The 20,167-nt window shown below is 36.9% G+C and overlaps 1 protein-coding gene across 1 annotated transcript in view; it reads left to right on the top strand.

The window, feature by feature from the left end:
* Positions 1–20,167, top strand: part of NALCN (sodium leak channel, non-selective) — a 223,498-nt gene that overhangs the window by 101,453 nt on the left and 101,878 nt on the right. Inside the window, exons 11-12 of the mRNA XM_054271392.1 lie at positions 13,323–13,454; positions 19,464–19,631. Coding sequence (XP_054127367.1) covers positions 13,323–13,454; positions 19,464–19,631 — 300 coding nt within the window. The remainder of the gene's footprint in view (positions 1–13,322; positions 13,455–19,463; positions 19,632–20,167) is intronic.

The raw sequence follows: 20,167 nt of genomic DNA, 5'->3' as shown, positions 1-20,167 counted from the left end.
ACAAGACACAGTTCCTATGTGGTCCATTCCAAATCCAGCCTTACCATCATGACTTTTTGGCAAGTGGGTAAATAATTTCTTCCACTACTACCTGTGAGATGGAAGCAATTAAAAGCAATAAACGTGTTTTCATTCTGAGATGCTACTGTGTTTCATCCAAGCCACATTAAACTGAGTAGTCTTTCCAGATCCTTTTGGTTAGACAGGTCTAACCACTGATTTTACCTTACTGAAGGAAATAGGGCTATCCCAGCTTGGCTGCAGTAAAGGTAGTCTGGTCGATGAAGCTGGAGACCAGATGCTTTGCAAGAAAAATGGAAGTATAAAGCAAATCACTGCCCCTTGCCCTCTGAATTAATGGCAATCAAAATCTCTGATTAGCTCTGCTATCCCCTTGCCCAAGGCAATAGAGCCTAAATTGTGCACAGTTTCCAGTGCTATTTCAGGTAGGGAGAAATACTTCTGTGGTTCTTCTCTGTTTGTTAAATTTTGTTTGATTGGAAGCCACTTTACTAGAAAGTAGGTTTTGAGCCTAAGTGCAAAAATTTTTTTTTGCTTCTAATTATTCATCTTATCACTTCTTTAATGGAGCATTTGGTTTATTTCAAAGTAATCTCTGCTTTTTATATGTAAATCATGAGTTTGAGAGTGTGCTAATTAAATTATGCAAGGAAAATGCAAGGAAAAACTATTCTAATCAAAAGGTGGAAATTCTATTAGAATGTTTGATACTTATTTATGTAGGCTTCCAAAGGAGGTAGAAGTTGCCAGTCTGAACTACACTGTACACCATGTTCCCAAGACAAATGCAGTACATCCAGTAACTAAGATTAATGTACTCTGTGAAGCAAGGCATTGCAATCAGAAACCAATAATCAATACAAATGACCAGTATGACCCAGGAAAAGATTTTCATTAATTCCTGGTTAATTGGAGTTGTCTTAATTCCTTAATTGCAGAAACCAATAGTAGATACAAATGGCCAGTCTGACCCAGGAAAATATTTTCATTCATTCTGCGTAGAGTTGTCTTAATTGCCTAAAGCACACATTTGGCAGTTTTTAGTTCAGAAGGGAAGTTACGAAAAACTGAAGTATTCTAAATTTTTTAATGCTGATCAAGTACTTCTCTAAATTTTAAACAGCTCAACAATACCAAAGCTGTGAAAAAGTACTGAAATTTAACTCTGCCATCCAAAGAATTTCAAAGCACACATGTTATAATAATCATTGTAATAAGATAAAAAGCTGGAATAAGTATCAGGAGAATATAAGGAGGTCTAGCTGTATATAAAATTTTTCAATGAAGGGAGATTTTATCTTAGTGTGCTTTCAATGATAGCAGGAAGAAAACCCACTGAAAAAATTGTTTCCTTCCTTGAATAATTGCATTTTTAGAATCTCATTTTCCAGGTTCTCATGCTGTATGGAAACACTGATAGCAGGTTTTCCAATGACAGAACTAGATGCTTCCACATGTATATTTTGAAGTTAGAAAAGCAATTTACATGGACATATTTTTGCTGTTTCCATGTGATAAAAGCAGAAGCTTCCTTTAAGAATTTGGATTTCATTTTGTTTCACCATCACTTCTTCAAAATAAAGAAAATTGTTTCCCATCTCTTTTTTTTTCTTGTCTTGTTCTTTTTTTCTGTTAAATTGGTGCAGTTAGTGCTTTCTCAGTAGTTGAGAATTTAAAATAGTGCTTCATCATTGCACAAGGGGTTGCAGGCAAATAGAAATTCAATCTCTACTTATCGTGAAATGCTCTCCATGTTGTTTTTTCATGAGGCCAAAAGAAAATATATGATTTAAAATCTTCCTAACAGCAGGTTTTACATTTTCAGTCCTCCAACACATTTTGAGTTCTGTAAGCTCTCTCCTGCCTCCTGTCACTTTACACTATGAGCAGAGCACCCACGTAAGTCGTCCATGAGATGAACCCTGTTGTGAGGAGAGCTGGGTTGCAGCACATGTGGCCAGCACTGAGCCTTGTCCCCTGCAGAGCATCTGCAGAGTCAGGGGCTACCAGCTCTGATAGGAGCAGCTCATTCACTGGAGCTGACACAGCCACGAGGCCACTCTGAAACAGATTCTGCACTGAATTCCTGACCATGTGGTTTAAACTGTGAGGGGACAAAAAAGAGAAGGGCAGGCAGTGTATTTCACCACTCTCCATCATGGCTGCACCTGTCTTGGTACATGGGTAATTTCCTAAAAATAATATAAAGAATTCTGTAGGATTTCACAATGATCCTAAGTACTAATTGCAGAATGAGGTGCAATGCTTACATTATGGTCTTCTGCTCTTTCAGCTCATGAGTTAATCATTATAATAACAGCAACTTTTTCCTTCACATTTATAAAACAGCTAGTAAATCTACAGTACTGCAATAACATAAAAATAAAAAATTATTCTAATTAATTGGGAAATAAAAGGCCAAAGGAAACAGATGCAGTGAAAATGGCTGATTCATACCTGGTTAATAAATGACATTTCAGAGACATGATTCTTGAATTGAAATGTAAGTGAAAAAGTAGTCTATTGAAGAAATTTCAGGGAGGCCTTCCAGGTGAAATCTTCAAAGGCATATAATTCAAGGAACAAGTGTTAATTGAAATTTGTTCAAAGTGAAGTTCCTAGAGTTCTAAAATGTAAAAGTTACAGAAATTTTGAAGGCATTGAAAAAAATTACAGCACAGATAGGGTCCAGATTCTTTCCATCGCCACTCACCTTCCCTGAAATCTGGGGGAAAGCTGAAGCCCCTGTAATAATCAATTACATGTCAAAATTATGTTTAGTGTGCATCTGAAGGAGTGAGCAATATATCATGTATCACAGCTCATAAATGGCACAGCTTCTATATAGTAGCAAATAGATTTAATATTAGAGATGGAGCTATTTTGCTGCAGAGAAAGCCCAACATGATTACTTTTTTGTTTTTCTTTTGTGGTCAACATATTTTCAAAATATAAATATGAAAACATCGGAAATGTCAACATTGTTGATATACATAAAGTAGAATACTATATCTAGAGGATTCAGCAACAGTATGTAAACACAGATAATGCTATAATGCAGCTAGTGAATCAGCTGGAGTTTTCAGAAAGGAAATTAGAAAATACAGAAAAAAAATGTCAGGTACATCCTTTATAAGGTGATTGACTGAGGACAGCATCAGCAATTGGCTATACATTTGGCCTGCCCTGTAAGTGTCTATTTATATAAATGTATATATGTGCATACATATATTTTTTATGTAATTATGTGTTTATGTGGTGGTTTTCCATAATGTGAGCAGGTGGGAATGTGTCTATTACTTCTTCCTGTACCTGAGGTTCACAGACTGGCTAAGGTTGGAAGGCACCACAATGGGACTTCTGGTCCCACCTCCCTGCTTAAGCAGGATCACACTAGAGCATGTTACACAGGATTGTCTCGAGAAGGCTCTTGAATATCTCCAGTGAGGGAGACTCCACAACCTCTCTGAGCAATCTGTTTCAGTGTGTGGTCACCCACACAGGTTAAATGCGTTAAGGTCAACACATAAAATGCATCAAGGTCAAATGCCTTTTAATACATATAAAATGCACTAAAGTTAAATGAATTTGGAGTTGTGATTTTAAGATAGTTCAGGTTTTTTTATTATCAGAGGAAAAGAACTTCTGCACTTTCTCTTTGCAAATACTCTGGATCTAGGGAGCGTATAAATCCCCATAAGACAGGGGTGTGATTAATCACACCTTGGTTAAGTATAGAGTGAATGTCCACCCTACAGCTTTGATGAAGTCACTAGATATAAAACTAGATATAAAACACTAGATATAAAAATTATTTTGGCCTATTCAATTGCACATTTTTGTCATTAATTATTTTGACTCATATTTTCTGAATTGATCTGTATTGCTATATTTAGGAAAAAGAATAAAACTTCATATTATTTGGGTTATGTTTTGCATTTCATGCTATGTAGCTTTAGAGAAAATTGCTGCTGAGGTGATGATATACCTATTAACAGTTCTAAAAATCTGACAGGTAGGTAACAATTTTTAGGCATTGTTGTTATCATGAACAATTTAAGTAGTATTTTTAGATTTCTTTTATGTTGCAGCAGCTGTTCTCAATTTCTCTAAGTCAGATTGCAGTTGCTGAAAGGCTGCTTGCTTCCTCTCTTCTTGCAAAAGAAAATGACATACTGTGTTAGCTGATTTATAAATTGGTGGGGAGGAGGGTCGTTTCATTTCAAAGAAGCCATTATTTCATGTATTTTTAGGGCAGAAGATTCACTATTTTCTTTTTGACTGTTCTGTTAGAAGTTTATGGGAGGAGAAAAGTGGCTGCTCTTCTAAGAGGCGTACAGAAATGTATCTATGCTACTGCTTTATTCTGTTGTTGCAGGATGTGAATTAACAGGATGCAGCTAGTCTGAAAGAAACATATGCAACACATTCTTTAGTCCTATAGCAGAAATAGAAATTTGGCTTTCAAATGTGGGATGTAAGGGGAAAAAAGTATCTAATTTTTGACAGAAACTTTAGCCTTAAAGGCTTGGTTACTTAAAAAACTCTAAGATAAGAATTTTTCATTTCTCTTCATTAGGCTTCCTATCATTATTTCCATTTGTTTACTTCCTAGGTGTGTATTTTCTCATTCTTGCTGTGTTATTGGCTTTATTTTGTTCCTTTGATCAGAATTCAGTTTGGCTTTTGTTAAAGTAGCTTTTAATTTTCAAATCAAAATTATCTGTGCTAAAAGGCAGGAGAGTCTGTATAAATGTGGCAAATTAATGACTCACCTGTATTTTCAAATATTACAGAGACATTTAGATTATTGGAAGATCTTAACTACTTCTGATTTCTTTATAATTTTAGCTATGCCATGCCATCAGAAAATTACATGTGTTGCCTTACAACCTTATTGTAGTAACATAGAATCTTACGCTTCCTGATTGGAGAACATATTTGCATGTCTTGAAGTGTTACCATTATTCAGTAGTCATCCCATTTCCAGCTTGTTTTGAGCCTGCATGGTAGGAGACCCTGTGAAAACACAGATACAGTGGCTACCTTGAGTTTTATATCCTAATCAGATGCAGTAGAAGGTGGAAAGAGAAGCACAGTAAAGTGAAACTTGTAGAATATTTTATTAGGCAGGACAGTTTGCTCTCTGTAGTGCTCTTTCTGTCAGGTCAGTGTCACCTCTGCTGCAGCCAGAAAACATTTATAGAAAATTTTACAAATGCATATTCTAAAAGTGCAAGAGTTAGAATGTTTGTGTTTTGGATACCATTTTCCTCCCTTGACTGTCACCACACCACCTAAATTATCTCCTGCAGCTGGTAACAAAGATTCTCTGAGCTGAGGTGATCTGAAAGTAACACAGAGTTTCTAAGCAGATTTTTCATTGGACTGTGGATCTTAAAGGGTCTTTACACTCATCTCTACTACATCACTACCCTAAGAACCTCTTCTCTACATCATCAAAATGTTAAAGCAAGTCTGTAGACAAAATTGCTGAAGAACCACTCTTCTCCCATTGCACAGGGACAATTGGTCTGTACTATAAAGCCAAGACTGCCTCCTTGACATCACCAAACATCTGAGCTGTGGCTTCTACTTATTTCCCTTGCAGTATCAAAAGCCACCTCTTCCAGCACCTTTTAAACTCATCCTTCACCTTGTTTACTCAATGAGGTTGCATTATTTGAATTCATCCCATCATTGAAGTTCCTCTTAAATACGGTAGATGGTTTCTCAGATTTACAATGTTTCTTAATGTCCCACACTGATATATAACTGCATCAATATAAGGTTTTAAAAAGCTTGTTCCCATAACATTTCTGGTTAATGCTTAATAATTTTCCAAAATGTTCAGATTGCAGAGCATGGGAATAATTGCTAAATTCTCCTCACAAGCATATCTTTGTCAGGCAGTCATAAAGTAAGTTGAAAGCAAAATGGTTTATAGAAAATTAGTTACATAGCTTGTAAAATGCTCTACAATGTCCTGAAAACAAAAGGGAAAATTTTCTGCAATTTCACAATTTTGTACTTGCTGAGATGGCCATTAACCAACAAGATGAAAATCAAATTTATCCTATTCACGCTATGAATTATATGTGATTAGCAGTGTATAGAATGTGATTTTCTAAAGCTTCTTTCACATTCAAGGTATCTTCAAGCACTTTGCAAAAAAAAAAAAAAAAAAGAGACTAAATAAACACCATAAGTATACTAAACATGTATAGGACAAAAAAGCTTGCCCTTTTCTTCAGGCCAGGATTGAATCTTTGCTTAGAGACTCTTAGAAATCTTGTGTCATAGAATCCTAAACTCAAGGGGATTTTGCTATTTCTAGTCTTCTACATTATAATAGTTTCTGAAGCTTTTGATGTGCCCTGATTTAATCAAGAATGATTAGCAATCATATTCCTTTCTTAGTGGTATAAATTCTTTGCATACACCTTAAACTGACCCTGCTCTATAAAATCCATAATCCCTTTATATATATTTAGGAGTCATGGGCCAACCTCTGAAATGTCCAGAAAAATGAGAATTGACTTGCAGTACTTTCATTTCACTATTATTTGATCTAGTGTTTTCCAAGCTGCTCTAATGACCTTGAGTCATGCTTTGTTAGCTCTTCTGAACAAGTTTTCCTTATTCTGTGATGCCCACATAACTCCAGCTAATTGGGCTTTGTGAAGTGAATGGGTACCCTAAGATTGGCAGTTCTGTTCCAGAATGCATCTCCACACATCACAGTGATCCTGTGCATGGAAATAAGCTGGGACTTGCATTTGCCTTCATGTCACTCCAGTCGTAGGATCTAGGCTCCAACAGGCCCGTAAGTAAAAAAGGCTGGATTAGCACAAATGTAAGCTTTTTAGTTGCTATTCAGTAATACCACCCAACTCTTTTGTGCACATCTAAACAACTTTAAAAAATCAAAGTCTATTCTAACTACCAGAAAGTATGGTCTTCCAGTAGGTGTGTATAGACAGGAGTACAGCATACATACAGCATTACTATGATGATAGGTGTAAATTCAACCACAGTGATCATGTAGCCAGTATAAGGTCTTTAAACAGGTATAGCTGGAAGCTTGGCTGGAATCTTTTAGCAGAATCTAGCTTCCTTGTGCAAACAGCAAAAACCAATGAAGGCTAAAAGGGAGTAAGAAGCTTGCCAGAGCTATTTCATTATAGCACAGAGGAGGAGATGCTATTGGTTTATGAAGTATTAAAGTATATCTAAAATATAAAGAAATACAGATACAATTGTGTTTCCACCACTGATGAATGCACAATTCAAGCGTATCAAAATCTGAAAAAAAGCTGCTTACCCATATAGTGATTATCAAAGCCTTTTAGTTTAATGATGTTTACACTGTTCATTAATTGGTTTGGTACTTTCAAGAGCTACCCTGCCAGTTTGACAATTATGCAGTCGAAGCTTTTCAAACACTAAATAGCCAAAATAAGCAAAGCTTTTCTGCATATCAGATCCTCACCATGTCTTGCTCAGTACTAATAAGTTTGATGGCTTTGTAAGTAATTTTTTATTCTTCAAGACTATTTGTCAGGGTTTTTTTGTTTTCTTAGATCACCACCACTGTTAGTATTATCAGATGAAGTCTAAATTTCTGTAGGTCTAAACTGAAACCATTGAGTTCTTTGAAGACACCTCTTTCAAGGTTTCACATGATGATATTAAACATTATCAGCTGGGTCAGTTTTCAGTTAGTAATATCAGGATAATATGACCTATGGGTTCTTTCATTATTAGGTCTGTCATACCCTACAAGTTTGCAACATTTACTGTCTTGCTTAGTAAGTAAGATCTTTTGTGGACTTGAAACAGAAATCCTATATGAAGGATGGTGATGCAGAGAGTGACCTGATGTACGTATCAAGCCCCTAAAAGGAATCTAGCATCAGGAAAAGGTAGTTTATATTCAATAATTCCAGTTTGCTTAGTGACTGCATTTCACATGGACCACTGCTTTCCTGAGCCAGCATCTGTGGCTCTGGCTGTACAAAGTGGCAGCTTCTGTGGGTGTTCTCCAGGGCAGTGAGCTGGCAAAGGCAAATTTATGTCACTCATCCTTCCTCTGCCATGCAGGAACGTGGGAGGAGTATTAAGGCAATGTATCCCTTTCTGGAGTGACAAAAGACTGCTTTAGGCCATGCATTGGAATGCTCTGTAAGACTAAGTGAGCCAGGTAGTCTCTACCTGTCAGTAATTGCAGTGTCATTACTTGATTTTTTTGGGTGAATCCAGGATGCTTAATACAGTTTTTCATTCAGAGTTCCTCAGCTGCACCAAGCATGTCCCTAGTGTTAAATAAATGAGTAGTATTTTAGAAGTATTTTTTGCATTAATGAAATTCCCATCAGAGCACAAACAAATCTGTGGCTCCTTTGCTTACTTCCAAACAATGAAAGAATTTGCATGATTAACTAAGTTTGTTATGTACTGGTTTTTATGGCCACTGCATCTCTGAAGCACTGTGCCATACAGGTTCTTTGGTGTCCTGGACACTGAGAATTAGCATCCTGTATGAAGCCAGATGCCAGCATTATAGGTAATTCATAGTAAATGTAAGAAATTCATCAGTGTTGTAGTTGATTGATGACAGCAGCAGGGTATTTCACTTGAGACTTCTTCAACACAGCTAATCTTAAATCCAGTTTAATATTAGATACAATTTACGATGTATCTGGCTGACAGCAACATCAGAACATTTCTTTCATCTCATTCCTGCACCGCTTAAGAAACACACATTGAAGGACTAAAAAAAGGTCAGTAAATTAAACAAGAACAAAAATTGGTATTATGTCTTCTCTTTCAAGTTTGCATGGAGAATTTTCCATGCCTGTGTGCTCTGAAAAGGGCTGTAATCCAAATGATACACTGCTGATCTGATAATCCAGAATGACTTTCAAGGCTTGGGCAAGAGCTGTGGACTAAATTCAGCTTTTATTTAGGCCTCATTCCAAATACAGAAATATGTAAAGAGTCGGTGGATTCTCATGGTCAAACATAGAAGCAGAGGTGTATCTGAAGTGTTTTAAGGATGCAAACACAAATTAAAATTCTGTGATGCAGAAAGAACAAACTAAGGCAGATTAGAGTAGGGGGAAAGCTGGCCACGGTAGGTGTGTGAGTTAGAGCACTGTGATTGATCTCCTAAAGATACAGCAAGCTGTGTGAGAGGCCAGCAGGAAAGCTGCTTATCGTGCACAGCATTCGTGACAAGTGAGCAGCTAGAGTCTGACATGACGTAGGAAAACAACAAGAAACACAGATACCAGTCTGGACCCCATGAACTGGCTTGTCCTGGGATGTAAAAATAATGATTTTTTTTTTAAATCTCCTCAGCATAGCATTTTTGCTGTGTGTGTGGCGGAGGTATTTGTTCAGATGCCTCCACCTTGCTGGCTCTGTGTGCTCTCTGTCTCTCTACCAGCACCTAGGTGCTTTTATTGTTCCTCACCACAGCTATCTCTTAATTTGTTGCCTCAGCCAGCTGTTCCTGCCTTTACATTGCCTGTGCCTGGCTTGAGTCCTGTCTGAGCCTCCTTCCTTATTATCTTAATGTTGAATCATCTTATGCCAGTGTAATACTTTCTATTAGCTAAATAGTTTCCTTTCAGTTTAATTGGGAAGGCAACCTTGACAACAAGCTTTATTGAATCTTACTGAAAAATAAAAGGTGCTGCAGGGAGTCCAGAGAAGGGCAAGGACCCTGGTGAATGGGCTGGAGCACAAGTCTTATGAGGAGTGGCTGAAGGAGCTGGAGATGTTTAGCCTGGAGGCTCAGGGAGAACCTTATTCTTCTCTATAACTATATGTAATGAGGTTTTAGTAAAGGTGGGGGTCAATCTTTTCTCCATGTTACAAGTGACATGATGAAAGGAAATGACTTCAAGTTGCACCATGGGAGGTTTACATTAGCTATTAGAAGAAATTTCTTAATGGAAAGGGCTGTCAAACATTGGAATAGACCGCTCAGGGAAGTGGTGGAGTCACCATCCCTGGAATTTTTAAAACACATGTGGCTATGTCACTTGAGGACATGGAAGATGACAAAGTGTGCATATATGTACATGTATATCAAGACAATTTATGCATTTTTATTTTTCCTGTGTTACCATTTTGCTTCCCTGTGAAAGGAGATAAAAGTGGCTTTTGCAACCTCACTTGCTAGTTTCTTTTAGCAAGTACTTTCACAATTGAGACAGAATACTTCATTATTATGATGGAAATTTTGACACCAATAAAAATACAGTGTAAAATATGCAGAGAGACTAACTATCTGGTTAGAATTTGTGTGAAATGGAAATGTAAAGGGTAGAATGACACCTGTTTTGAATCATACCACTGAAAAAAATGCATGACTGATGCCAGCAGCCCTACCTTTAATTATTGTATTCTTATAGCTTGCCTTGTGAATTAAAAATAAAAGCAAGACCTTATTTAGCCACTATTTTGGTTACTTACCTGTGCTTTAGGTATTATTAACCCCTGCTTTTTCTGTAAATTTCTATATGTAAAGCTTCTGAACTGAACCTCCCTTTCTAGAAAAGAATATACAACCATTTTATGTCACTAGGGTCAAAAGGAAGCCAGCTTGTATAAGAAAGATTTGAGCTATCTTCTGTCTGCAATGCTATCTGTAATTCACACAAAAAATTGAGATATTAAGAGACAAGAGGCAATTCTATCAGCTTGTGTGCTTGTAAATATGTGCTTAGTCTCCATTCAGCTTTTTAAACAAGCTATCTTAAACTCCAGTGGAATTCAAGAGGGGATGAATTCTTCAGTAGACAGGCACAAGGCTTTGCTAAAAGCTGAACAAGTACTAGTCCTTGCAGCCTCCCATACATCCTAAATTATGTTCTAGTTTCATCAAAAAAGAAGCACACAACAATCCTGTATAAAGAGTAGCTTGGTTAAGACTGAGCTTCAGGCAAGGTTTCACATAAAATTTTAATGCTGACTATTCATGAATATAAGAATCTCAGCTCATTAAAGACTGAGACAGTGTTTTACAACTCTTTATATGAATTTCCTAATGTGTTAATATATCTTACAATGTAAAAATATGTGTTTCTTAAATTTTGTGTCCTTCTGAAGTAGATGATCTTTGAGATTCCTTTCAACCTAAACCGTTCCATGATTCTATGAGTTTCACATTCACAAGCCTCAGTTCTCCTGAGGCAATGTAATTACTCTGCCAGAAGGACGATACAGCAGAAAACAGCGCAGCTTTCTGCATTGTAGGGGTGGTAACTTCTTAAAATGTGTTCTGATGAGATCAGGTGTTCTGGAGGCTTATCATGCTAGCCAGGAAGGAGAAATTGGTCAGGTTGTGAGATTCAGGAGCAGTCTTTTCTGCAATGACCACGAGAATGTGGAGTTCAGGAACCTTCAAAGAAGGAAAAAAGTCAAAAGATAGGACCACAACCCTGGTGTTCATATTGTTCATGTTCAAGTGTCTGCTTGGAAGAATCCCATAGGACACAGTCATAGATATTATAGGTTCCAGAAGAATTGGTTGATTTTCAAGGATCTTCCTCCTTCAAGTTAAAAAATGGTCTCCTTCCAAGTGCAGGAAGTCAAACAAACAAGACAGGAGGTCCACATAATTGAACCAGTAGCTCTGGACAAAACTCGGAATTGAAAAGGAAGCATACAAGAAATGGAATCAGGGCCAAGTGGCCCAGGAGGAGTACAAATACCCTGTCTGAGAGTGGAGTTACAGGATTGAATCTGCCATGACATGGAAGACAACAAGAAGGGCTTCTACATATAAGAGAAGGAAAATGAAAACTAGAAAAATGTGAGCCTGCTGTTGTACGGATTAGGAGACCTTGCAAGGCACGGCAGTGGCATAGAAATGGTTGAGGCCTTTTTCACCCCTCTTGATAGGTTAGACTGACCCTCAGGAATCTCAAGCCCCTGAGGTTTGGGAGAAAGTCTGGAGCCATGAGGAACAGCTAAACAAAACAAAAGACTCTTCCATTGTGAATGTGGTCAAACAGTGGAACAGATTGCACAGATGGGTTGCAGAGCCTTCATCCTGAAAGATACTCAAACTCTAACTGAGCAAAGTTCTGGAATACCTGTTCTAGCTGACTGGACTTAAGCAGGCAGCACCAGACTAGATCTCAAGTCCCTTCCAACATAAATAATTATGTGATTATGTGTGCATAAACCAGTACCTTTTTAGGGAAAAGATCAAAGGAGGCAGAGTTCTTCTAAATTTTTAGTTCTCTTTTCCCTGAAATTTTGTTAGGCACTTCTATATATAAACTTAGGAACAAATTAAAATGGCCTTTTCCACTGTAAGTACAACTTACACACAAACATAAGGAACCATAATGGTACATAACTTACTTGTATTGAAAACCTGAACTGTATTATTATTGGAAATGTTTAAAACAATATCAATATTAGTGAATATTTTTTAATGTAAAATAACAGTATGTTCTGTTTTGAACAGAACAGTATGTTTAATAACAGTACATTCTGTGTTTGACTCTAGTTTCTACTGTGGCTGACCCAGTGAGGGAAGTGGTTAGGCTTTTAGGGTAAATCATAAATTCATGGTCTTTGTGATCAGTGCTTAGAAGTTACTTCTTTGAACTTCTGCATATCAGTAATGTTTTAGCATCTCACAGATGTAAACTCCTGGACACTGCTCTGTGCCTCTCTTTCTCTCTTCTCTCCTCTGTGGCTGCAGCAGCAGTGACACAAAGCATTAAGTACACAGATATGTGAATTATCTGTGAGTACTTCATAGCTCATAGGCTCAGATGTGTATATCTACTGTATGTAGATGTGTTTTATTCATTTAAGCAATAGTTTGACATCAGGTGAATCCCATAAAACATGTTTCTTGAGCAAAAGCAGTGCACAAGATAGAAATTGATGTAACTTTTTCCTGAACAATAAGTCATTGAGATTTACATGAAAAATCATAATGCAGGAGTATTGAACAAGGCCAAATGACTAGATAGATGTGCTCTTAATGCTTTAGAACATACTAAAGTAATGGATATCATATTAAATTATAAACCTTCAGTAAGAAGTCAGTTGGCAAAGAAAAATTAAGAAGTACCAAAAAGTCTCAAAACCTACACATGTAAACCAGTTGAAGCAATATATTAAAACATATTTTAAAGCTTAGAACATTAAAATCATATAAAGAAGCTTTGGAATAAGATATTATTTTAGCTGACTATGTTTTGACAACTTTAAAATGCACATGGTTCGGCTCCTTTTCATGATAACATTTACTTTTTCTTTTGTAGAAAATGATGAGGTCATCTGTGTTTCATATGTTCATACTAAGCATGGTTGCTGTCGATGTGATTGTTGCTGCTAGCAACTACTATAAAGGAGAAAATTTCAAGAGACAATATGATGAATTTTACCTTGCTGAGGTGAGTATGGTAAAACGACTATCTGGGTAATTTTCAAGATAAGCTAAAGTAAAAAATGTGATTGTCAAGAACATTTTAGTGTGTCATTTTTTATTCCCTCAAGCATTCCAAGAATACTTTGCTCAGTTTTTCAACTTCCTCTGTCTGACAGTGGCTGACAGCCCTATCTTACAACCTTTTGAAAGGTAATTTCCTCAAACAAAATGTTAGTGGTAGTGAGCTGAGGCTTAAGGGTAACATCTGCAGGCAATGAATGCATGGCTGCTGAGCTGCTGTCTTTTTCTAGCAGGAGTGTAAAAGTCAGAAGAATTTAACTTAAAAAAGATCACAAAACATTGTATTTAAAAATATAATATAGAACTTCTTCCTAAATAATCTTTATTTATATAAAGATTATATACTTAGCTGCCAGAAAGTCCCTTAGCATAACCAAAATAGTGTTACAAATAGTCTGGCTTCAGCCATCACAAGAGCACACCACCAAAATACCCATTTATGCAGTCATGAATTTTGCAAAGGAGGAGTCTGTTAAGTGCTCCTGAACCAGTTAAGTTTAGCTACAAGTGACATTCGGACAGGGAGCTTGCTTGAGTAATTAGCTGATAAAGGATCTCACTGGAGATCCTAGAACCTTGCCTGGATTGGGCACATTTCTCCTTCATGCTTACTGCACTTTCCCTGGCTTCAAAAGTTACACAGTCCTTTGGAGCCAGAGGGGTCACTCTTAGGCTAGAGTGAATGATAGCAGAATATTCTTGGTTGTTTCTCTGGTTTTGGTTGTTGTGTAGTTTTCTATGTCTAAATATTTTTTATATTCCAACTCACATGCCCAGCTTTAAGCCCTTTAGTCCATAACAGTACAATGCTTTATGAATCTCCTTTTTTAAGGAAGATTGAATTGATACATATTTTTTATCTTAGTTTTAGAATTTGTATTTGACCTCTTAAAATTGTATGAAGCTGAGAGTTCACCAGTTCTAGGACAGAAATGAGAGCAAAAAAACCTGTTAGAAACAGCACCAGAGTACAAACCTTTAAAAAAGTGCAGATTATAAAGACAGCAGTGCTGCATCATTCTTCATTGTCTCTCATGATGCTGGGGATTGCTGGATTTTGTATGAATATTGAGTCAATATTGGCACAGACAACAATTACAAGAATAATTGTGAAATGTATTGTCTTTATCTCAGGTTCTAAGACTATTTGAAAAACAACATGAACATGAAAATTATTATCTTGAAAGTAAGACATTGGAATAAAACCAGCAAATGCTGAGTTGTTATAAAACACTCCACAGATCTTAGAGTAGAACTGAGGGAAACTCATTTTCATCGCCATCATAGTTTAACCAACCCCAGCCAGCAGCTCAGCCCCATGCATCCTCTTGTTCACTCTGCCTCAGCGGGACGGGGCAGAGAATGTTCATAGTAAAAGTGAGACAACTCATGGGTTGAGATAAAAAACAATTTAATAGGTAAAGCAAAAGTCATACACACAGAAGCAAAGCAAAGCAAGGGATTCATTCACCACTTTCCATAGGCAGCGAAACCATCTCCAGGAAAGCCAGACTCCATCAGCCATAACAGTAACTTGGGAAGACAAACAGCATCACTTTAAATATGCCCCTACTTCCTTCTGCTTCCTCCAGCCTTATGTGCTGGGCACAGTGCCCTGTGGCATAGGATATCCTTGTGTTCAGTTGGGATCATCTGTCCTGGCTGTTTCTCCTCCTCTCAGCTCCTTGTGCACGCCCAGCCTGATCACTGGTGGGGTTAGAGGCAGAGAAAGCCTTGACTTCATGCGAGCACTGCTCAACAACAGCTGAAACATCCCTGTGTTACCAACACTGTGTCGGGCACAAATCCAAAATAGCACCGTGCAAAGCATAATGGGGAAAATTAACTCTGACACAGGCAAATCCGGTACAATATCCTTGGCTGAAACAAATAATTAAGTCAACATTAAAGCCTGAGGCCATGAACTCCTCTCAGCAGCCATTTTTGCTTTGTGCCCAGGATACAGCAAGTAGAGCCTGGATTCTTAACAAAATAACATTAATTCGATTTATATTCAAAATAGGGAACATTGCATGTCCTATTTCTATTTTGGCTCTGAATATATAGTATAATTATGGTTTTATTAATCAGTGCTAGAAACAATCTCTTCAACATTTTGAGTATAAAGTTTTCAGGGTTTTTTTTTTCCAGTAGAAATACTTGCCAGGGTTTATTCAAGGTGAGTCTATAATGTAGACTGTCTGTGTCTGTCCTATAAGCAATGCCCAGTTTTCTATAACAATACATTTTTCTCTTTCTGCATAGCTTAGATAATTGATTTCTTAGTGAAAAGGTTGTCAGAAAAATCGTTTGTTTGGCTTTTTACATTTCCAAGTATATGAGGTAAAGTATTCTGAGACAGAGAAAGGTGGGATTTTTTTATTTGTAAAGCATTTCTTATGTCCATTTATTGGATTTCCTGGTTTTATTTTTCATTTTTTAAATTCTGTGATGCTTTTACTAGAGGCACTATAAAAATCTGACTAACAAAACCCTAGTATTTTATGGAAGGAGGAACAAAGTATCAGAAGAGCAGAAGAATAAAAAATCCCAAGAGAGAGAAAAAAATCAATAAGCTGGTGTCATTTCCTATTTGTTTGTTGTGAAACTTGTTTTTTGTAGCACAAAGAGTGTACGAAGGAAATATTTTTAAGAGCCTCGATGAAGCTGAATACTCAGGCAATGCAGATTATTCTACAGTGTTTGTTTTCTTGGTGAAGACTAGTTGGAGCAGGATACAGTGCTGTTGCTCTGCCTTTTCCATTAGAGTAGGCTACAGAAAGCTTTCCCTTCAGTAGGAGCTGACTTGAGCAGCCAGCAGCAGTGAGGATTCACTTTGCTAAAGGAAATAGCCAGATAGACTACAACAAGCATATCTGGCTTTCTGATACGTTTTCCGGAAGTTGTCTTGGAAGCTGCTGGCTTTAGGAGAAGACATGTCTAATAAAATATCTCACTTGGTTCATCCTGTGTATCACATGTTGCTGTGGCCTAGAATTGCAGAAATTCATCCACTTGACCTCAGTGGGCAAATCTAAATTAATTTATTGAGATGCCCCATACCAATAAAAGAAACCTGTTTTCATTGTTGGAAAGGAAAAACAAACTCATGAAGGCAAAGGCTAAACAAGAAGATAAAAGGAGTTCATCTATACCCAGATCCCATTTTTTGTATAATTTTGTATACCCAGTAGTAAATAAGAGGTTCTGGCAGGCATTTCAACTTGTATGCACCAGTCCTGCAGATTAATCAAAATTTTAACAGGATGACTCAAAACCCCAGTGCAGTATCCTGGAAAGAGTAAACCTTCAAACACATTTTGGTAATTTTTAATGAGGATGCTGACTTTAGGTACTCAATACCTAGACAGAATAGTGATGGATGTTGGTTTTTATATGGGTCTTCCATTATAACATGTTACATACTAGCTGTCTAATTTGAGTTGCATACAATTTCTACAAATACTGTCTGAATACCAGAATTCAAAATCAGGTGCTCCTTTATAGTTTCTCCTAGATCCCTTTTATAACCTGTCCCCTTGCACTGCTGCCTTTGGGTAGCCTTTGCCCTGACCTGGTTGAAGGAAGGATTGAATGCTGTGTCAGATCTGGTAGTGAGGGAGGTGTTAGAGGTCTGTGCCCTTAATCCCACTGATCCTTCTTGGAAGAATTCTTATCTTTCCTGGCAGCTTGATAACCTTTCAAATAAGATGCAGTAAATGAGTCTGTCACGGTTGGATGCTGGCTGATAGTGAGCTCTGCCTCTGCCAAAAAAAGGTGTTGAGTGGCTACTAGCAAAAGGTAATGTTGATGAAGGTGGAATTAACACCATAAAGCTTCCAGGTGACCAAAATGGACTTGACTATCAGGGAAATGGCTCATTTCTGTTAGCTCCTCTTTGGCCTCCCCAAAGCAGAATTGGCAACATAGTGGATGGAGGGTGACTGCTTAGTAACTGCTTATGTGTTACACCTGTGTTTTCTGCTCTGGCTTCTGAGTTTGCTTTTGCCTTCTCTTTACAGCAATGAAAGGAATTATTCCAGCTTTTAAAAAACCCCACAAAACTATAAAATTGTATTTCATTTCACACCTAACAGAAAGTTCTAGTCAGATATTCTGAATCTTCTCCTGTAATTAATTATAAGGAAGGAAAAAAACACAAGCTCTGTCAGCAGGAAGACAGGTGTATAAATGTAATCAGATGTTATGCAAACCATTTGATACATTTTTAAGTGCCAGTGGTTTGAATTCATTTGACAAGTATGTGAAATGCAAATGATCCTGCCCACACATTTTTAGAATAAATTAAAATACACTTAACATCATATTTGTTAGTCTTGTTCTAATAGGAAGCCTATGTGCTCTGAAGTTTGCATGTGTGTATTTAAATGGCATTGTTATTCCACCTGCTCTGAGTTGAATCCCAGCTGTTTTCTAACCACTGTCCCATTTTGCCTAATTCAATGGCCTTCTTCTTTTAGGACTCAGTTAGATGTTGTGTCATTAAAAGTGAGCTTTACTTTTAAGGTGTTTTTTGCTGAAACATTTTTCTTGTGTCTTAGAGATTTGCATGTAAAGGAGTAGTCTCTCCAAACCTGGCTCTCCTAGAGCTCTTTGAGATCCCAGAACACAAGCTGTGAAACTGGCAAGATCCATTTGAGGATAAAGGCATAAATGTGTCCCTACACTCTGGCATAAACTTCAGTGTTTTATTTCCATCTCCACTCCTGCTGGTGACAGTCCTGTACACATAAAATGCATGAAATTTTATTTAGCTATCTCACAACCTCCCTCTTTCATGTTGATAAATATATTTTTGATGGACTGCAGAGTTTAAATTTTTAAGGCAGCATCCCAGAGATTTTCATTGTCAGGGTCAGGATTAAAATCTTAGTCTCTAACTTTTTTATCCCTTGCCAAATTCAGTAGACCTCATGCCCCACAGTCAATTAGTCTCTCATCTTAACAGCCTTATAATGCTTGTCTTGAAAGGAAATTTAGGTCATATTTTCTTTATTTCTACTGTACTTTGAAAGTATTAGTGACAATTAGATATGAACTAGTGTTATTTTAGGGTCTCTTTTAAACCTCAATGTATGTAAAGGGTCAGAGAGGGACATTTCTGAGTCACAGAAAAGCATTTCCATTGCATATCCTGGCTGTTGGAAAGTGTGGAAGAGAGCATCTCAGAGTATATACAGTTGTAAAATAAGAAGGCAGATGAGGAAGTGTGCCTAGCCAGAAGGATTTTTGGTAATGAGAGAAGTAAGAGAAAATAAATCTTGAAGATGTACACCTATGCTTTTGTTCAAACTGAACATTATGCATTTTACTGTGCAAATACTTCTAGAAAGGCCTCTGGAAGAATCCCGAAGTTATTCCCTACAAGTAAATTTCTTCCCCTGTAACTTCCCACCATGTCCAAGTTCTTTAGCATCATTATGAAAATGAACTAATTCTGGACTGGCTTTGAATTTCCTCTTCTTTTAAAATTTGTTTTGGATGTTTAAAAACCATTATCTCTTTTCTACCTATTTTGGTTGTCATGTTACTATGGATGTTTTAGAAAATTGTAGTAGAAATTTTCAAACTTTAGTGTCTTTCTTAGATCTCTTGAAATTATTCAGAAATCTCATACGTATTAATTCATATTTTGAAAAAGTCATGTCATCATATTTTCTTTTTTATACATCTAAAGTGAAAGATCATCTGGATAGATTTATTACTTCATGCTTTCCAAATCATGAAATCTACCTGTCTGTGTTGAGTCTAGAAAATTTTATGAAGTGAAATCTATTATTGTTTATTCTGTTTAGAATATGTTTGGTTTTATTAAATATTATGAAGATCTTTATTTTTGCCATACAAAGCCCCGATAGACATAATGACATAGAAACTTCTAATTTAACTCAGTGTTTTGATTGCATCTTTCTTATTTTATATCTCGATCTAGGTTGCTTTTACAGTTCTGTTTGATTTAGAAGCTCTTCTGAAGATCTGGTGTTTGGGCTTCACAGGATACATCAGCTCATCTCTCCACAAGTTTGAGTTGCTGCTTGTAATTGGAACCACTCTCCATATTTATCCAGACCTCTATCACTCTCAATTTACATATTTTCAGGTATGATCAGCTACTTTTACTTTTATCCTATATACCAAATTAAAATGTTACCCATCCACATTTCACACAAATTTCAATTTTTTCACAATATTGACTCATTTTGAGAATAACTTTAAAATAAAAAATCTCTGTTTTTAACTACGTTCATTGGGTGGATTTAGAAAAATAGCATTTTTTCTAACTTTGCTGAGAAGTCCTTTCTGTTATTAGTAACTCCCATTTCTTATCTGAGCTGCACTGTTCATAAGTTCTGGTTCGTTTCTGCATTGTTCTTTACTGAGCCTTGACCTATGACACAGCTGTTTACAACATCACATTCCCATAGTGTCCACCAGTACTTTCCTGGCTGTTCTCCCTGCAGCCTCAATTCACTTGCTGTTGTTTCTCCAAATCTTCATCTCTGTGGCAGTCACATGCTAAAATAAGTTACTGTGAGTCTTCTGAGAAAATTTCCTAGAGAATCATCCTAGACTTGGGTTTTTTAGCTCTCCAGCCATTCCCTATCTAGATGGAGTGTGAGGCTCTTCTTGCATTTT

This window comes from Melozone crissalis, unplaced genomic scaffold (assembly GCF_028551555.1).
Source record: "Melozone crissalis strain CALT ecotype California unplaced genomic scaffold, PUWL_Pcris_2 ptg000013l_1, whole genome shotgun sequence".
Classification (NCBI taxonomy): domain Eukaryota; kingdom Metazoa; phylum Chordata; class Aves; order Passeriformes; family Passerellidae; genus Melozone; species Melozone crissalis.
This window is presented reverse-complemented; position numbering and strand designations above follow the sequence as displayed.